This window comes from Corapipo altera, unplaced genomic scaffold, assembly GCF_003945725.1.
Source record: "Corapipo altera isolate COAL_440 unplaced genomic scaffold, ASM394572v1 61281, whole genome shotgun sequence".
NCBI lineage: Eukaryota > Metazoa > Chordata > Aves > Passeriformes > Pipridae > Corapipo > Corapipo altera.
Genome location: NW_020884921.1, coordinates 2,975,527 through 2,995,975, shown reverse-complemented (window position 1 = coordinate 2,995,975; position 20,449 = coordinate 2,975,527). Strand labels below are relative to the sequence as shown.

The following is a 20,449-nucleotide window of genomic DNA, read 5'->3' as shown; positions in this document are numbered from 1 at the left end:
GGAACATTTTGCTAGGCCAGGTGGCTCAAAGCCCCAGCTAGCTTGGCCTTGAACCTGTGCAGGGATGGGGAATCCGGAGCTGCTCTAGGCAACCTGTTCCTGTGCCTCACCATTCTCACAGTAAAGAATTTCTTTCTAATATCTATTCTGTTTAAATGAAATGAGTCATATGTTGAGAAAACACAATTTTTCTAGATGTTTGTCTAAAAAAAACCCCAACCCTTTTTTTTCCTCCCACAGGTTTAAAGCAACTACACTTGAAAATAATATATAAATAAATAATGTGAGTAGCTAGACTTAATTTTCATTAGTAGATTAGCAGGGATAAATTACTAAGTTTCAAGGCTATTGTTGTATTCATTGCCATTGATTTTATTTGTATTTAGGTAAGGAACTAATGAGTTCACAGGCCTCTGATTTCACAGGCTTCCCTGATATTGTCAGGAAGATGGACAATGTAATACATACGGTTGGTAATAGTGACAAATCTATTCTTAGATGCCTTGCTAGAAGGCAAGCATTCTTCCTGTGGGATGACTTTTAGCACTATATCTGCTTTCTGTAATAAGAATCTAACACAGTCTCCTGTATCTTCTGCTCCTTCTCTAATTCTACGGTACTCATCCTGAGACGCAAAGAGCAAAAACTACTCTAGATCTGGGTGAACGAAGGTTTTAGATGACAGCAGTAAAATGACTCTGCTTGTGTCTCATTCTCACGGCTGTTACTGATACAGTAAGCTTTTAGCCAGATTTCTAAGCTGACAGTATACACAGAGCCAATGATTTCAGAGACCTTTCAGTGATGACTCCCAAGGTCTAATTCCTGAGTGAAACTGGCAACACCGTTGTGAAGACATGCCATCATTGCTCTCTAGAGGCATCATCTTATACTTCTTGTACTTTTTGTACACTCTTTGTTGACACTTTTTTTTTTACTCAGTTGGGTTTTGGAGTTTCTTTTGGAGTTTCTCACAATCATCATACTACCCTGAAGAAGTTAACAGCACACCTGTTATGGCTGACAGATGGCTCAATGGAAACCCGTCCAAGCAGAAGTGTCACAAGTCAGTAAGACTTTTGAAAATGTTAGAAGGATCTCTGCATGCCCCATTTAATTTTTAAAGTCATGTTGTCATTCATGGATGTCAGTCCACAACAGTTTTAGACTCTACATCTGGAGAGAGGTTGAATACAGGCATTTGCACAATGTATCAATTGACATGGAAGGAGACAGAGCAGTGGAGTCTGTTTTATCCCCAGGGATACTAGGGTTCTGAAGCAGTTTCTCCCGAACAGTTCAAGGGTATGCTATTAAACACCTTGCACCCACTAATTATGGAAATTATTCATGTACATCTATATTAGATATTAATACAAAACAGATGCTCTATACTATGTAGATCATATTATATCATGTAGATATATGATTATATCAGCATATATAATATATTAAACATTATGTATTTATTTTTATACATTGTCATAGGAGAAATTAACCTGTACAAACACAAGAAAAATTAACCAATACAAACACAACTTACTTGTGTCAACTTCAGTCACAAGGATAGGCTTTGAGAACTGGATCCTGAAACCCCAAGGATAATTACCAGTTCCTTTAGCAATCTTCACTGTTCTTTCTCGAACTGCAAAATTGGAAAAAAGAGATGTCCTTTTTCTGTACAAGTTGAATTTAACAAGCAGCAGCCTGTTCTCAAAACTTTTTGTAGGGACTGGCATTTACTGTTTCTACAAATTGTTGGGGTGCTTTCAGTACCTAGCTGGTCCTTGGACAGTGCCACCCCTCACATTGTGACTGATCAAATATCATTACGTTAGGTCACAGACAGGCAGTATCAATGAAGTGTGGTCTCATCAGTAGTTTAAATTAAGTGCCCGGACTTCGTAGTGAAGAGGTGGGGAAGTGTTCAGATATTCCACTCTACTGATCACGTTCTCGATGAGAAAAACATTCCTCTCTCTGTGTCAGACCTCAATGCTGCAAATACAAAATACACTCTAAATTCTCAAATGGGTTTAAATCTGCTTCTTGTAGTTTCATTCTTTTTATGTTTCAGAAGGTCTCTATCTTCTGGGTAGTTTTTTCTTTTCCTTTTGATTATCCTTCCTTGTCTACTCCCACTGCCTTCCACCCTCCCCCTCCGCCCCCTGTCTTTTAACTCAGCAGAAATTAATTGTTAAAGAGATCAGCCTCAGTAAAAGGAAAATCAGGGTCTAATTGCATACTTACTTCCTTTTTTGCAGGGTCTAGTATTATTATTTTGTCTCAAATGGCCTGGATCTTTAGCAAATCTTGTGCTTACAAAGGACTTTGGTGTAAATTTGATTTCTCAGAGTGTCTGGTTTTGATGATATGACTAACTTACTGTGCTTTGTTTTTTTTAATGGAGGCCAATTTAATGGCAACTTATGACAGCTGTGTTGTCTTCAAATTATGTACTATTTGGATGACAGAAATTGCTTTAAATGTTACTTTAGTAGTAACAATTGATATTATTTGTCTAAAATAGATACTTCATAGCACTGACTTTAACTATCTTGCCAAAGTTCTGAGCTCTCCTCTGGGGGAAGAAGCAATCAAAATGGTTTTCCAGAATATTCTTAGGTGTGTAAAAGGAGATTTTTCACATCAGGAGATTTATAGAGGACATTTGTTTTCTCTCATATTCTGAATGATTTATGAATTCCAACAAAGAACAATCTCCTGGAAAGCTGCAGGAGTGTTCAGTTTGTCTTAGATCTTTGAGCCGTGTTACTTTTCAGTAACTTAACATCTGAAAAGTCAAGGAAAAGCTCGGATCTCCCTTAAACAGTTGTTCACAATATGTTTTTGCACAACAGGGTCTAAGTTCCAAATAGAATAAGCTTCATAGCAAATGATTCTTTCCTTTCTGGATCTACTATGTTTAAAATTTTGATGTGGAAGAGATTTTATGGTCATTATAATAATTTATGACCATCAGTATCTCTCTATGATTTTGCCAGGCTTGAAGAAGTTATGAAATTACCCTGTCTTTACCATTATCTCTTGAGGCTTAATTATGACATTTTACCAGTTTCAATTTTGTCAAGTAATTATGACATTTTGCAAGATGTTAGGTAAATAAGAACTACTTATTTACTTCAATAATCTTTTAGAGTTTTGCATTCATCTTTTTCCTGTCTTCAGCATAAGCATCCAGCATCTTCTGCCACATGTTGATCCCCAGTAAACCTCAGAGTGCCTAAAATAAATAAATTTCTATGACATTTATTATCTGTTGCTCTAGCCAACTTACTTGCCACTGGTCTAGGTCTTTTGCTGAGACATCTAGGACTGTTATCCGGAGAGACATCATCTCCTCTGAAAACCCAGGAAGCAGAATGAAAGTTTTCTGTATAAAAACCTCTGTCTTCATTTTCAGCATATAGTCCAAGATCTACTGATCGAGCATCCTCTGAATTTACTGCCATGATGATAAAATGAGTGAAAGTTACGTCAGTAGAGAAAATGCATAAAGAGTAACAGACAGTTATTCTTAGCCAGCTGGCATGGAAGAAGTGCCACAAGATTTTAATAAACTGTTTGTAATGTCTGTATGGAGTTCCTCAATTTTTTTTTAGTGTTAAAGGGGCAGTGTGCAAAGATTTCCAAATATAAGACCACAATACTGGATGCTATTGCATATTGAACTTGAATAAGAAGTCTTAATGCAAATGATCAAAACAGGAGCTACACCTCTTTAAGAGAAGTCTGGCTTTAGCTGATTCTTAGGCTTTCCTATGTGGCCCATTTGATCAGGAAACCAAACAAGTCTTCTAGAAATTTAGTATAAGTTCGGTGCATATGGGAAGATAAAAGAGAAGTAGAAAAGTATCTGACATGACTTGGGTAGCGATGATCATATTTGCTGTTTTCTTAATCTTAGCTCTTCCAGACGTGTAGTTTTGTTAAAAGTGGGGTGAGGAAATAATAGTTGTTGGTGTTTTTTTTTTCTTTTAACATAGAACTTTTGGCTTGTCCTAGACTGTTGGATATTTCACAGCATTTCACAGAATATTCTAAGTTGGAAGGGACTCACAAGGATCGTCAAATCCAACTCTTAAGGGAATGGTTAATATAGGGATTGACCCCACAACCTTGGAGTTATTAGCACCATGCTCTAAACAACTGAACTGATCTCAAGACATGATGCTACATGTGTTATCTCAAGGATTTTCAGGTTCATATTTTATATTAATTTACATTCAAAATGTCTTGCACTGAGTCCCCATGGAGATGGACCTCTAGTTCTCTGCTGAGAGTAAAACCAGAAATGTTCAGGCTCAAAAGGCAAGAGGATGGCAGGCAGCTGTCTGTGTGACAGGCTATAAACAGCAGTTTGACTATGAAGGAAAAGGCTGTGCATGACAACATCTCAAGCAGATCGGGAGCTTTAACTTCAAAGCTAAAACTGGATGTTGAAAGTCACATAAAAGTATACATCATCAGACACTATGCTAACAGATAGATTGAAAATATAAATTGTCTGAGAGGAAAAAAACCATCATGTTCCTTTCAGTACTAAATGCCTGGTAAAATGCAGCTAGATTTAATGTAGCTGGAGAAAGGATTTGCTTGCTTTGTTTACCTTTATTAGAAGTCACAATTATGTAGAATGATTTCCAGTTTCAAAAGATAAAAATTAACCTCTATTTTGTTTTGTTTGGGAAGTTACTTCCTGAATATATCTAAGCGGCCTTGTGACAGACAGTTTGCTCAACTATATCTATGTAGACAAATACTTCACACCCACTGTTTTTTCCCTTATTATGCATGAGATGGCAAGATTAACTACATAAAAAGTTTCTAGCAAATAAACAAAAAAAAAAACAAATAAATAAACATTACTATGCTGATATGTTTGAAGCACATTTTAGCTTGCTAGCCTGAATGCATAAATTAATAAAACCTAGACTAGCACCAAGCAGTTCAGTATAGCACACTATTTTGCCAGTTTAATACTGATTTTTTTAATTGTAGTAAAGCTTAAAATGTGACAAATATGCAAAACTACAGAAACACATACTGCCACACTGGCAGCATGGAGTCATGCCAAGACATTTCTTCTCTCCTCTCCTTGAGTTTTCAGAACAGATATCAATCTGAGTGTCACAAACAGAACACTTCAATTCTTTCCAACTGCTGGAAAAAAGCATGAAAGAACCTGCTGCTTCTAAATATCAGTCAGGGTTGTCTGAACTCTGCAAACATGAGGGAACAGCCTAGCTACCAAAGCAAAAGGGACAGAAGTGTCAGGCCTGTAGCACACCATCCAAAATGATTAGATAGAAGAATTTGTGGAAGAATTGTCTGTTCTGGAGATCATTTAGGGTTCACACCATGTGCTACCAAAACCTTTATCTCAAGGAAAGCAATTTTAGCTCTTGCAACTTGTTCTTTTCTATATATATACTTTTTCTATAAAACCAATACGTGCTTGAGCTAGTAAAATTTATGGTTCAGCTTTATATTCCAGGGACATTACTGTTGAAATCAATGAACAATTTATCTTGGTGTGAGTATCTCATGGTAGGTTTCTTGAGCTCAGGTGGTTTGACATAGAAACTTTTTAAACTCATTACCAGGGATTTTAATCTGTTTTAGGGGCAAAGAATGAAAACTACTACCAATAAGGAGCTTTTTTTTTATTTCCATGTAAAATGCCAGTCATTTCTGCTACTTCATTAACAGGTACTAAAAACTTAGGGATTGGCTCAGTTACCAGAACATAGGTACCACATTAGATGCCTTAGGGTATCTTGCTTGCCATCCAAGTCTGTGGTGAGATGACAGATTTCTTAATGAGACAGTTATGGGTCTAACTGTTTCAGTCAGTAGAGGCACACTGAAGGACAACGTAGGCAACAAACCCAAGATAAAAGCTGAAGCAGGTGGTTTCCTTAGGGAGGAGAGCACACTCCCACCTCAGCATTGCTTTGACATAAGTAGGCATAAGGATTATAATTTTTGCTATAACCTCAAACCTGCTGCCACCTGCGTGTGCCTAGAGTTTGTCTTAATTGTATATGAACATGTATGGTTTAATCAACTTTTTTTCAGCCATATTTCAGTTTGCTTATCCAAGGAGAAAGGATACTAACTACCTATAAGGAATAGTTCAATTGAATAAAATATGCTTGGTCATGATTATGACTAAGATAGACACTCAGGTTGTGAACTGAAGATCAATTTCCTCAGCTGAAAACCCAGTCAGAGTGCCAATCACAGAAAGGGGAAAGATCACAATTGTAAGACTGGAGTACTCACTTGATCCCTCAGTGATTGTGCTGTTTATGGAGCTTCCTCCAGTTGAACTGCATTTTTTGCTGTCTTTGAACTGTTTCCGTCTTCTGGCCCACTGGTCTATTGCATCCTCCTGGGAACTGTCACTTGCTCTGGTATCCTTCTTCAAAGGTAGCTTTCTGGTTTTATTCATTTCTGATTTTAAGTCTAAATTATAACAAGATATAGTTTGTGAGGACTGGTGAGACAACTTCTACAAGTGTTTAATATTTCCACATTCTAAATCCAAGAGTAATCTAACCAAATATACAAATGAAAATATCAAAAAATACTGAAAATATTCATAAAGTATATATTTTAGACTAACTGAGACCTTCATGCAGAGACAAGTAAAGTCATCTGTAGTTAAATACCTACACAGCCATTTGTGTGTCACCATTTTAAGGCAAAAATGTGTAAACTGCCCATGGATTTTATTTAAAGTGCTCATGCATTTTTAAATGGTCAGTATGTAGAGATATACATATACTCCTATTTGAACACTAATAATCTTGCAAGATTATGAAGATAAGAGGAGGATATACCTTTCTATTTTAGGTTTCTTTCTAGGTAAAACAGAATAAATTTATTTTTGTATTACTATTTCACCTAAAAAATATTTGGAAAACAGACTTTGTGTTATATTCTCTTCCGAAAATGCAACTGTAGCCACGGGCAAGGGCAGACAGGGAGAAAGCGAGCCCAGCCTTAACTGGTTCCCTGAAGGATTGTGTCCATGCTCTCATGGCTCTATAGCCTCTGTTTGGCTTCACTACATCTCCCTCAGAGATGCAGGAACAGAGCCAGGGCATTCCAGGGCACTATTTCCAGACTGTTGCTGAGAGTCAGGAAGCCTATCTGTTGTAGTGCCCTTTGCATGAGGGGCATGTTATCCCCTCCGATAACAGTGAAGTCCCCACAACACCAGTAGACTTCTAGATTGCCAGGGCTCCTCTCCTCCATTCTGTTTACCACAGTTGCATCTGTTTTTCTCCTCTGTTCTAGATATCACTCTTTGATGAAAAACGCCACGTTTCCTTTCCTGTGTCACTGGATTACTACGTTCAGGAAGTCCCACATTGCCCTTTGTTCCCCTTGTCTTGATAAAGTAGGCTTGTAATCCCAAACTACAAGTGGATTTTGATTCCTATTAAAGAGTTTTAAAACTTTAAATGCTTATACTGCCTACAGGATGCACATGTTTATTTATTTGATGTAACACCTCCACAGCACTGCTAGGAATAACACAGAAGGCAAATTAAAATACAACCCTAGACCAAAAGAGGGTCAAAGTTACAGACCAGGTACAAGTAGATAATTCTTAGTAAGGGTCAAAAGTGGAAGAGGAGAGAATAAAATAAAAATGCAAGAAATAGCTACGCCTCACTTCTGTGCTGCATGTTCAACTGTTTAGGTCTAATGTATAACATCAAGGTTTTTGACATGTATATTTCCTTTGGTATCTTCATTCTATACTTTGTTCTATAGAGATTTCCATTTAATAAATTATTTATTTTATATATTGATACTGAGATACTGATCTATATAGCAATATGTACCTACATACCGTATCTATATAGTTTATATAGACTTCAGGTATTTTTTAAATGCCCATTATCAGTGCCAAACAAGGCAACCACGGAGGTCATACCAGTATTTTTTGCAGATGTTGTGAACTAAAAAGATTTTTAAAAAGCTTCTGATGCTTTTAACTAAGGTTCTTTAAGACATTTTCCATAATGAGAAAATACATATTTTTCAACAGTATAAACCTCTTAACCTCTGGACAGGACAACCTGAGGTATATTTGCATATAACCTGATTAATATTAAAGGTTAAAACTAAAGTGGTTGGAGTGATATTTCAAAAAGAGATATGCATACATTTGTTGTACATATTCATAATGTAAAAAGCCCCTACTATAGTGTGCAAGGTCCCTGTATGGTTTAACAGTTTTATGATCCAAACCACTAACTTTAAATGACCAGTTATGGATATGGGTAGATGGGTTATAGAAGGGAAGACAAGAAATTTTGTAAAATATTAGCTATTGAAAATAAGGTTTTTTTGTAGGCAGATTTTTTAAGTATATAAAGAGAGGAGAAAAGAAGGTTAAAGGATCCCCTCTGGTCATTTCAAAGCATTTAAAGGTTCATCCAGAGTGAAGAATGAGATGTACTTAGAATTCAATATTTGTTTAGATCACATGTATTGAAAAACCAGATTTATGTGATTTTAAACACTGACTAGAGCTTTGCGTTCATGCCACGTGGCAACTGCTTTTACTATTCCTGTAGTGGTGTTTGCTTCTGTCGATACATGTATAGGATGAGTGGAATGTTTGATGCAGGAAACCTGCTCCTTGATCAAAGTTACATTAAACTTTTTAATTTTTTTTTTATTTAGGGTACTTAGCTCTACAAGATGGCTTCTAGGATCCTTAACACATTAACTACATATTACAACCACATGGCCAAGCATATCATACCATAATGATATCATTGTAAACTTCAAATAGAGACATATTTTCCAAAAAAACACAGATGTCAAAAAAGCTCTTAGGCAAAAGGTGTGTAAATGATATTAACTTCAAAAGTCTCGTAATACCTACCTTTCTGACTAATCTGTTTTACTGATGATAGGGTGATATCTGCATTGTCATAATAATTTTCTTTAATTTCAAAACCTTTCTCAATTTCTTCAGAGTTGGATTTGGCTAAGTGAGGTTGTTGATGTGCTCCAGGCTCTCTCCTTAAGGTATCATCAGTTGACTGTTTACTGCAAAAGTTCTCTGACCTTTCCTTAACATTTGAATGTTCTGTGATATTCTCTTTCTTTTCTGTACATGTAGAAGATGTAGATAATACAGAAGCCTCTGCTGAATCATGGCAATCAGATTCAACAAGGACATACCCAGATAGGTCTTGTATCTCAGAAAAGTTTTCTGATTCTTTATTTATGTCTTGCTCCTTGGGATCTAACCACAAGGATGACAGTAAAGACTTTTCTGGTGTACTGCAGAATAAGTTAGACTCTTTTCTTACCGCAGAGCCAAAACATTCAGATAATGTAGCATCATCTTGGATCAATCTTCCATCTAGTTTTTCATTTATCACTGCACAGTCAGTTGATACTGCAGAGGGTGGGTGAACATTTAACTCTAAGGTTGAAAGTTGTTTTGGGATGTTTTCTGTAGATGCATAATTAGCACTCCCCTTGTCATTAATGAATTCACCTGCAGGGCTTCTAGAATGTGGAGTGACCTGTACCAGCTGAGCTTTGTTCTGCCATTCCACATGCTTTTCTATATAGTCGTACTCTGGTGTCCCTTTATCTAAAACTTCTTCAGTGGACTCAGAGTCTTCCTTCCACATGGCCAGATTTCTCAGAGGCTCTTCACACCCATTTTCCTTTTTGTCATTTATAGTACCACTGGAATGAAGACTCTCCAATAATGTTTCTTCTGTTTCTTCACCTTGCCCAACACAGTCTGCATAGTCATTCAGCAAATAAGTGCCATCTAAACTTTCTTCAGGCTCAGATGGATAAATGGTAACATTATGATCAAATGATGTGAGAGCATACTGATATGAAGACTTAAGACTTCTCAATTTTTTCAGTGGAGAAGTCAAGTCAGGGCACTTGCAAAGCTCTGTTAGTGAGGAAGTCAAGTCAGGACATTTAGAAAGTTCTGTATATTTTGTATGAATATGTGAGTTCCTGTTATAGACATCCCCTGCTTTGGTCTCCTTATGCAATACTTTTAAGGATGGCAATGAATAAAAGCCAGAATCCCTTCTAGGGTCAATTGGTGATGGTACGTTGAGAGTAGTATCTGGGAAAGACTTACTTCTTGCTGGTTTTTGTCCTGTGTCTCTTCGTTTGTCACAGTTATTTCTTCCTTGACCTAATACATTGTTCTTACTGATACACTTCTTCCCATTGTTTGGGCTATGCAAAACATTAATAGCTACAAGACAATTTGTATTATTTATTTTTGACAAAATTATTTTGTCTTTTGAAAAATCTTCTTTTTCATTGGTGTGGTCTTCATAGTCCTCTTTGTTAAGTTTACTGAAAAAATTTTCTTTCCCCCAAATACTCAAGGTTGTAGTGAGGCTGTCAGAGTCCTTTCTGCTATTAACAGGGTACAAAGACATCCCCTCTGCAATTGTATCCAGATGCATTTTGTCACAGTCAGCAAATTCTTTAGGTGGAGGGAGAAGTGTACATCCATCTGGAAACGTATAATCTACTTTTTCATGAAAGCTAAAAGATGACTCACAATCTGTATTACATGGTGCCTCTGTTACAGAATAATCTGTTTCACTCCAATACATATCTTCATGTTCCTTGTTGAATGCTTTGCTCTGTGCCTGCTCACCAGTTTTGATGTTAACCTTCAGATTTTTCTTTCCACTGGTATATTGCACTTGAATTTCTTTTGCTTCAGTGTTCATTTCCAAGGAGGTACTTCTGTTGATGGCAGTTTGAATTTTATGTTTAGAGGATCCCCTGTATTTCCCATTGACTTCTGCTGAATGGTAAGTTGAAGGACACTGGTACTTTGAACATTTTGAACCTTGACTTTTCTGGTATTGTCTTTCATGAGAACATTTTTTGTTCTTAGAACTTTTCTTTTTTTCAGCCACAATGTTTGTTCCAGAATCAGATAAAGAAACATTCTTAATTTCTACTTTCAAATTAAAAGAGCCATATTTTACTTCTGCAGAAATTTTTCCAGTGGTCAAGGTAATGGACTCTGAAGAGTCTGGCTTGCCCCACAGTGTAATTTTTCCTTTGGATGAGCCCTCTGATTCACCAAAAGTTACTGTAGCTAGGATTTCATCTTGCTGAGGAGAAAACATTTTAGGAGGGCAGTTCTTTTTCTTCTTTCCTTCTTTTTCACTGTCTGATATGTTATCAAGATCTCTATCTTCAGAAGCTTCTGAGCTACTCTGATTCTTGTTTTCATGATCTTTGCCATCTTCACCAGTACTCTTTATATCCGGTGGCTCTGCAAAGTGAGCCAGAGCCTCATCTGCTTTATTTTCAAGGCTTCCTACACTTTGCTGGCATTTACAAATGGATGATAACTGCTCATCTAATTTAAAGCAAAAGAAAAGAAAAAACGATTTTTCCATGATTTGGTCAGCAGTATCATAAATGTGTGATTAACTTTGAGTTACTTTTCATAGAAAATACCTATTTTATTTCTAAGATGTAATGTATTTTACACAACATTAATTTAAAATTTCAATATTAACTTGTTTTACCTTAATTATTTGATAACAAGTGTGAAATCAGATTGGGCCATGTTAATTAAATCTGATTTGAGAAAATCAATATATTAGCAATTTTCTTAAAAATTAAGTTTTGCATTTGTTAGGGGATAAGATATACTATTTGCATGTAGTAAGAGCTACACTTCTAAATTTTATTACTCCTCCCATTATTTACTTAGTTCCTGTGAACCCACTGGGAGAATCAATATCCTACTGCCTGCTTGTAGCTTGGGTTAAATTCTATGGAATGTGACTTTTATAATCCTTCTACACGTGAGCAAACAAAGCGACTAATTAATATTATCACAATCACACTGCAGATCAGTGGCACATTGCCAGGAGATGTGAGCCACAGTTCACAGGAAAGCAGAAGAAAATTATGTTTTCTGGCTCTACTAGGCAAAATTTCACGGCATTCATGCAATGACATAAAATTCTGTCTTGTTTGGGCTTTCTTTAGAATAGGTCATGTGCATTAGAGGGTAACTGTTTACAGTGACATCTACCTAAATAGGATTAGAACAAGCTATTAAACTAAGACAACATGGAGAAGTTTACACCAAGAATGATGAAATTTTGAGGCAATTAAACAATAACAATATATTTGGAAAGCCTTTGCCAGAAATAGCTAGGCTAGCAGCTTAACTAAAACAAAACAATAAGCCCCACCAAAACGCTACCTGTATGTAGCCACACTGGAGTGTGCTTTAGGCACAAAGATGTGTTTCTGTCTTGATGAGTAAATGAAGGATAGCCATATATGATTCTGATGATTTTACTTCAAATTAAATATTTTTGTAAACTTACATTCTCTGGAATCAGAGCTCTTTCTGCCCTTGCAGCTTTTTCTTCTTTTTCTACTCATTTCTAAGAACCGAGGGCATCTGTGTTCCACTTTTCTGTGTGGGAGGGAAAACATTGGATAAAGAGAAAGCTTCTCTGGAATAATTTTGCTCTCTAACTCTCTCCGGCTTTCTAAATTGTCTTGTTTCCTGTGTAAGGACTGGTTATAATAAAAAATAGAAAAGTTCTAGAGTAGGAACTAATGTGTCTATTTCTTCTCTTGGTTATTTAGAAACAAATTCCGAAGGTTTCCAAATAATAGCTTAAAATCAATAACTGATGGTGTCAGCTCTGGGGCCTAAACCAATACTCTTTAAAGTCTATGGGTTGCCCCTTGAACCCAAACTGTCACCCAGGAGCTGAGCTTTGCATCCATGTATAGCTAGTCAGTCATTTTCTTGCAGCTGATCATTTAAGATTATCTCTCACTCAGGGGAGACGTTAAATTTATATTGAATGAGCAGAACAGCTTGAATTTACAACCGTGGGGTTTTATTTTTTTTACAGTGTTGAAATATAATGAAAATGGTTCACTTTCAAAATTAAGTCAATGTGATAAATCCAAAAAATTGGTCCAAGAAACTGCTCAGAGACTTTTTTATCTTTAAGCAGCAAGGTATTTGTTTATTCAACGTTGGGAGCAAGCCAGCTCGCGCTGGACAAACTTGCTCACCGGTTTCTCAGAAAATTAACACTTTTATACAATTTTCAGATGTGATTAAATGCATATTCAAGTGATTACAACATCTATCAATGCATATTAATAATAGGCGGAGTATAGGTGGAGCTCAGGTGGGGCTTGGGGCGGTGCTTCTCTTGGCTCTCCATTTCAGAGGGTAGTTCCCATCTTCCTCCATGGGGCAGGGGGCTTCAACTCATCTTCCTCAGCTTGACCCTTCTTCTTTTCTGTTGTTCTTGACCCGCTCACTGAAGCTTGGAAAAAGCCCTGGCTCCAGGCCTATTTCTCCTATTCAAATGTCTACCTGATCCTGCTGTATTTCTAATTTATTGCTTCTAGGCCTATTACATGTTCTTGTACTATTCTCTTAAGCTTTGGTCCAGTAAGTAGAACAGAACGAGCACAGATTGTTTTGGATGTTGGCAACCTGTTTGCAGGCACAAATTTCTTAGTTAACTCTTTTGGGCCTAGCCTCCTGTTTAATTGTTAGAATTTGCTTCTGCTTATTTATTACAAATATTTTGTATTCTATTCAAAATTATCTTGAAAAACATAATTCATGTTCTTTGAAACAGGAAGTATTTGAACTGCTAATACATCATTGGCGTGGTCTTGAAAATCAGTAGATTTATGTTGGGAAAAAATCAACTTGTTGCAAGTGTTATTAGTCATAAGCATCTTTAGATGTTTATCAGAACATAAACCACATCATTGTGGAAAGAGCATGAATGAATTTTTTAGGCTACAAACCTACCTAGTATAATGAGGATGTCTAAATTTTGTCATGAGCATTAGGATAAAGCATTTTAAATAATTATGTTGACATTATAAGACTCATGTTACATGTCACTGTATGCAGTGATATATAGCTAGCCAAACAACTGGGAAGTAATACTTTCAAGACACAGTCATTGACTTCTACTTCTGAAAAATTTTAATTTTTTGTGAGGCCAAATGACTGAATTCTAGGTCTGAGATGATCAGTAGTTTTACTGCTACTCAAACAGCATTTAGTGGCATGGGATACTCTGGAAGTTCTGAAGGAAGATAGTGTTGGCTCTCTGCATGACAGGATTTTAGGAAGTGATCTAGTACCTTCTAAAATTTCAAAGTCCAAGCAAGCTGTCATGAAATTATCAGTAGAAATAGCCAAAGGTCAGAGCTGTTTATAGAGGTAGGATTATAGATTTTACTATGTTGTCAAAGGTGAGACTTAAGGTTAACAGGATGATTAGGCTATTTTTTATTTATTTTTCTTTAGTAATTTCCGTATTTGGTAGTAAGTAGATCAAAATTATAATGGTTGTTTGCACTGTTCACTTGTGATTAGGTCTTACCAGCTCAGGTGCTAATTTTATTATTTATATATTATTAATTCTTATTCTACCTTCAGTGTGTTAAAAGTGCTGGTATCTTAAATTTCAAGTGAACATTGAAAAGATAACTTTTCCTGTCTATACTTCATTTCCATATGTTACTTTATCCTTTCTCCTCTAAAGTCTACCAGAGCAGAAGAGGCACCAGTTCTTTGCTTTTCATTCATTTTATCCATGCATTGCCTTTGTCTATTCTTACTTTATTGGTCCTGCAGCTGAGCTGTGCTGACAGAATTGGGAATTTCATCACCTTCAATCCCAGTCACGAGTAGACCTCTTGACCTGAGTAAGAATTAGTTGTGTGCATCAGGACTGCAGGGTCAGACCCTGCATTAGGGACTATTTTGCCCACTGCTGGATGTGAGAGGAACACGAGTCCAATCAGCTTAGCTGGGAATAGAGGCACTCAGCCGCTCACTGGATGGAAGCCAATGTCCAGCGACATAGTTCTCTACGTGACAGGTTATTCTTACTACAAACAGCAGTGCTTGGGTGAGCTCAGAATAACATCATCTAATTTTGAGTAAACAATCACATTATAAATAAGGCTGCATTTATATCACACTATAAATATAGTCAAGCTCTGCCTAGAATGCGTTAATTTGCACTGTGAATGACATCCGTAATACTATTTCTTTCAGGATAATGCAAGTGATGACAAATTCTGTGATAATAAAGGCAAAAAAATACTTCTCTAACATATGCCTTTGAGTTCATCTTTCTAGGCAGAAGAGTTGCCTTAAAAAATTCTGGTAAAGTAAAATTGAAAATACAAAGTTATTTTATGTTCATATATTTATATAATGGAGATTTAATGTGAAAACATGTTCTTAAGTTTTCTGAACAAGCATCTTCAGTGAACTTATACAGTACTGATGAGATAGGCAGAAAAGACAAAGTAAAAAAAGAAAGGAAAACATGGTGAATGCATTTACTAATGTTGAATAGGAATGGCGTGATGACACAATACTTTTGCAAAATATTTAAAGTTCTTTCAGGAAAATATCAATTTCCCTTCCTACAATTTCAGTATCTTATGTTGCAGAAGGCATGGCTAAAATTATATTCAGTGGCAGCTCACCGAATACTTGCCCACTGAATTCTGTACTGTAGAAGAATGATGTCACAGCATCCCAAAACAAGCCTTTCTGAAACAAGAACCTTTTACTGCTCTTTCCTTCCGTTTTGTAACCACATCAAACCCTTCTGTTTCCTTCCTCTGGATACAGAATCCTACTTTTTGTCCCCATTGCCCAGATAATCCTAACAATACTGAATTTACTAATTTACTTCCATTGCATGTCTGTATTTCTCAGTATTCTTCTATTCCTTACTTGCCTCACTGAAGTATCTCCTACTGAAGTACCTTCTGGTTTGCCTTTTTATTGTTTCCACTAGTATGTTATTTAAATAACTTCTGAACACTCATTTTTGTAGTACTATTGCCAAAAAATGTATTTTATGCCAAACACATACAAGATGTGTTATCAAAAATGTCTGAAAATACAGGTCTTTAAAAAAGGAAGCAGGCAGCCACTTATAGGGTGTGTAACAGTACCCTAAAACATTTTACAAAATTAATAAAAATGTGAATTATATGACTGTTAAGAATCAGCTTCCATTTAAACGGAACTCAGTAGATATTTGGCAGCATCCATTTCACCCTGAGGATGGAGTATCCAAATGGAACACTTAGAAGAGCGTGGGTCAGTGAGATCAATCTGCAACAGGTACTGTACTGTTTCATGAAATGTGCTGCAGGACCTTTAATGAGCACACTGAATCAGGATCTTCCTTTTTCAGATCATGAAGATATCAAACACCAGTTGATATTTCTGCACTTCTGATTGTCAAGGAATGTTACTGTCTAAGCAACGAAGAACACATCATACAAGCCATAAACTAGCATATTTAGGAAATCCAAATCCCATGTAATCAGATTTTGCATTATTTTTGACTTGTCTATAAGCAGCAAGGGACACCAGACAAAGTGTTAAATAGATTTCGACCAATCTTTTGAAAAGAAATACTAGGTATACTATTCTTGCCATTATGTTAAAGCTGTCTCCCTGAGGCAGGGTGCGCTCAGTAGCAGTCAGTCAAATGTCTTCAAGATTATTTTAAATGCATACTGAGAATGTAAGTCCCAGTAAAGTTGTAGTAACAAATAGTTCAGCCATCATAGGCTGTATATACACAATTACTTCTGTCTTTTTAGGGAGAAGTCAAGTCATAGGTTTTGGCTCCTAAATTCTGCAAAATGGTATGTAAAACTAATTTCTTATAAAGCTTCTGCCTACTTACTAAGTAATCTTGCATTTAGTTAATTATTTTAAGCTTTTGCAACAAAAAAGACAAAATAATGTACTAATAAGGACACGCATTTATTTCAGATTTTGGAGATATTTTTGCATCAACATTTCTCATTCTTTCCTTCATTTAAAAATATGCCCTGCTTTACACTGCAGCAAACTAGTAGGGAGCCTCTGTGTTGTCCATATAGGATTCTGTGATGATTTTAACACAAGTACTATATAATGAATATTTCAACTTACTGATCAGATTTTTCCACTAGTATCATTCATTGCAATCAATGTTCATGTATTTATTATCACATAAGTAAAAAAATATTTGCAAATAAAGAACATAGTTTATTGTGCATTATATCTTTTTTATACTGCATAAAATAACTTTTTCTTCATCAAATGCTCTGAAAATAAGAAGTTTCTACATGCTAAAATGACAAGATAAAGTCTCAGGAAGTAAATATCCATCTTAAAAATCTATCACTTAAGAAAACATTCTTATTTTCTCACTGTGAAAAAATCTGAAGAATGTTCATATTTTATAATGGTTATGATTAGTTATAACAATTAATATCTACAGAATACAACCTAGTAGGGTCTAATTTTAAAAAAAAAGATGTTTATACTTACCATTACTATGAGCCAATATTCATGTTCCTCAGACGTTTGCTACTATGGATGCTCTGTGAATAGTTTGCTTTTCTAAGCTCATGAAGGATGGGCTGTCTGTCTTGCTAAGGCTTAATAGGATAACAAGTTCAAATTTTTTTTTGCCTTGGACTTACCCACTTCTGTATTGTCAACCACAGCCAGCAATGCTATGCTATATACACATATCCCTCAAATCACTTGGGCAACAAAGGACTACTCGTTATTCAACTCTTTACAGCTAAAGCAGATAATGAAAATAACAACCAAACTTACCCAGGCATTACAAAATGTCAGCTTTGTCAATGAAAATTAAAAATAAAAGAGGAAGCAATGTCTTGATCCACTTCTTTTTCTATTTTTGTCTCCTAAGCTCAGAATCTGATTAGTATATTTAATTCCATGGAAGCGTCATGACTAGTCTACCTTTAATCAGCCTGTTGACATTCACCCCTTTTTCCTTCACATGTAGAATGCAAGATAATCATTTACAAACTTGACAATATCACTATACAAAACATAATGTTCACGCTACACTATCAACACTAGAATGATTTTATTCTTCACATGTTTACACAAATCCAGTATAAAAAAAGTATGTTTATAGGGACCAATGCAAAGTTTGTAAAAAAATCAGCAGTTACATACAATGTCATTACATTGCATGAGATTACAGCTTCACTAGAAGTAACAACTTTTTTTTGTGTTTAAACACCTAATTTATCTTTCTCTACTTTATTGTTACTATTTACATTCACTGCATTAACTTAGGGGCAAGAAACAGCCTTCTTGCAAGGCTGCTGCTGTCCTTTGGATAAGGCAAGCTACTGAGATCTTATGGAGGTGTTGCCCTTACCAGATTTCAGTTAGGACCACTAAACTCTCCGTTTATTAATATAAGTATTGATTATGGATACTTTGTTTGGAGTTTCACAGTTACAAGCTCATCCTAATAGCAACTCACCATAATTTCCTGCATGAAAAACTAATATGCAGATGGGTCTTGGACATGTACATTTAGTTGCCTCTAAGTGATAAACTGTTTATTTTTATATTACCTATATTTGCTCTCTGCTTTATCCTCCCTTTTCCATCTGCTTCTTATTCCTTTCTTGTTCATCTTTGCTAATGTGCAATCACCATAGTACCAGTCAGAATTTCCTCTCATTGCTTAGCTTCTGCCATTTTCCAATGTTCTCCTTTATTTGTATGAGCAACCTGCAACCAGGCTTCCTTCTGTCCCACAATTTTTCTAAAAAGTTTAATGCCACTGAAAACATGCAGTCCTGCTGGTAACTGTAGCTCATGACAGCTTTTCACAATTCCCCTTCTCTGTAAAACCAATTTTTAAGGGAAGCAGTGCATTGCTTCCTTTTCCTTTTCAGACCACTCAAGAGATAACCTGGTTGTCTCCATTTGTACACAGAGCTGAAAGAAGGGAGCGAATGAAGCAGTGTAATATGTCAAATGTTCCAAGTCTGTAAGAAATGCTTCTTGCTTTTAAGTTTGATATGTACTGCCTTACAGTTCTCAGACAACTGCAAGAGAAGTGTAGGGAACAGAACAAAGGTCTTTATGTAACCTTTGTTGACCTCACCAAGGCTTTTGATACTGTGAGCAGAAAAGGTCTGTGGTAGATTTTGGAACGATTAGGTTGTCCCCCCCAAGTTCCTTAAAATAATCATCTCACTCCATGAGGATCAGCATGGCCAAATCAGATAGGGCAACACACTTTCTGAGCCCTTTTTAATTAAGAATGGTGTGAAACAAGGCTGCGTTCTTGCTCCTACCCTATTCATGGTCTTCTTTAGCATGATGCTCCAAAGGGCCACAGCAGACCTCCACGATCAGGATGGTATCTACATTCGATATCGTACTGATGGAAGCCTATTCAATCTAAGGCGACTGAAGGCCCACACTAAGACCTTAAACCATCTTGCCTGGGAGCTGCTTTATGCTGATGATACCGCCCTTGTTGCCCACACAGAAGCAGCTCTGCAGCGTTTTAACATCCTGCTTTGCAGAGGCTGCTGAGCTCTTTGGGCTGGAAGTCAGCTTAAAGAAGACAGTGGTCCTCCATCAACCTGCACCTCAGGAAGTCCACCATCATCCCCACAGCACCATTGGCCAATCAGAGCTCAAATCAGTCCAGCAGTTTAATTACCTAGGTAGCCTCATCTCCTCGGATGGTAAGATTGACGGAGAGAGAGACAACAGGTTAGCAAAGGCATATAGTGCTTTTGGAAAACTCCATAAAAGAGTATGGCGTAATAAACACTTGAAGAAAAGTACCAAGATCAGTGTTTACAGAGCCATAGTGCTGTCTACTCTCTTATACAGTTCCGAATCATGGGTGGTCTACCGTCACCACCTGCATCTCTTAGAACGCTTCCATCAACGCTGTCTCCGTACAATCCTAAACATCCACTGGTCAGATTATGTGACCAATACATCTGTTCTAGAACAAGCAGCAGTCACAAGTATTGAGGCCATGTTACTGCGAACAGAGCTGTGATGGGCAGGGCACGTCTCCAGGATGAATGACCACTGCCTCCCTGAGATCCTGCTCTATGGTGAACTTGCCATTGGCTCCCGCAAGAGAGGAGCCCCGAAGAAAAGATACAAGGACTCCCTGAAACAACATCTCAGCTTTGGCCATATTGATCAACATAACTGGTCTACTCTGGCCTCCAATCGGGAGGCCTGGAGACACACCATCTGTAACACAGCTGTCTCCTTTGAGAACACACGCAGGATCACTCTTGAGGAGAAAAGGTAAAGCAGAAAGAACCGTGTCTTGCAGAGTGCGCCATCTGGGGAGTCTTTCTGTTGTGCCTTTTGCAATCGGATATGTCTGTCTCGTACTGGCCTCATAAGCCACCAGCGTGCCTGTAACAAGTGTGGATAGAGCCTTCTCAAATCTTCGTTCGCGAAGCCTAGTCATGATGATGCCTGCCTTACCAAAAAAAATCCCCAAAACTGCATAGT

At 36.8% G+C, this 20,449-nt stretch overlaps 1 protein-coding gene across 1 annotated transcript in view; it reads right to left on the bottom strand.

The window, feature by feature from the left end:
• Positions 1-12,723, bottom strand: part of LOC113953574 — a 35,913-nt gene extending 23,190 nt beyond the window's left edge. Inside the window, exons 1-5 of the mRNA XM_027656843.1 lie at positions 12,417-12,723; positions 8,936-11,428; positions 6,310-6,492; positions 3,299-3,466; positions 1,544-1,645 (exon numbers count right to left, since the gene is read on the bottom strand). Of these exons, the coding sequence (XP_027512644.1) occupies positions 1,544-1,645; positions 3,299-3,466; positions 6,310-6,492; positions 8,936-11,428; positions 12,417-12,528 (3,058 nt within the window). The 5' untranslated portion in view covers positions 12,529-12,723. The remainder of the gene's footprint in view (positions 1-1,543; positions 1,646-3,298; positions 3,467-6,309; positions 6,493-8,935; positions 11,429-12,416) is intronic.
• Positions 12,724-20,449: the final 7,726 nt, after the last annotated feature.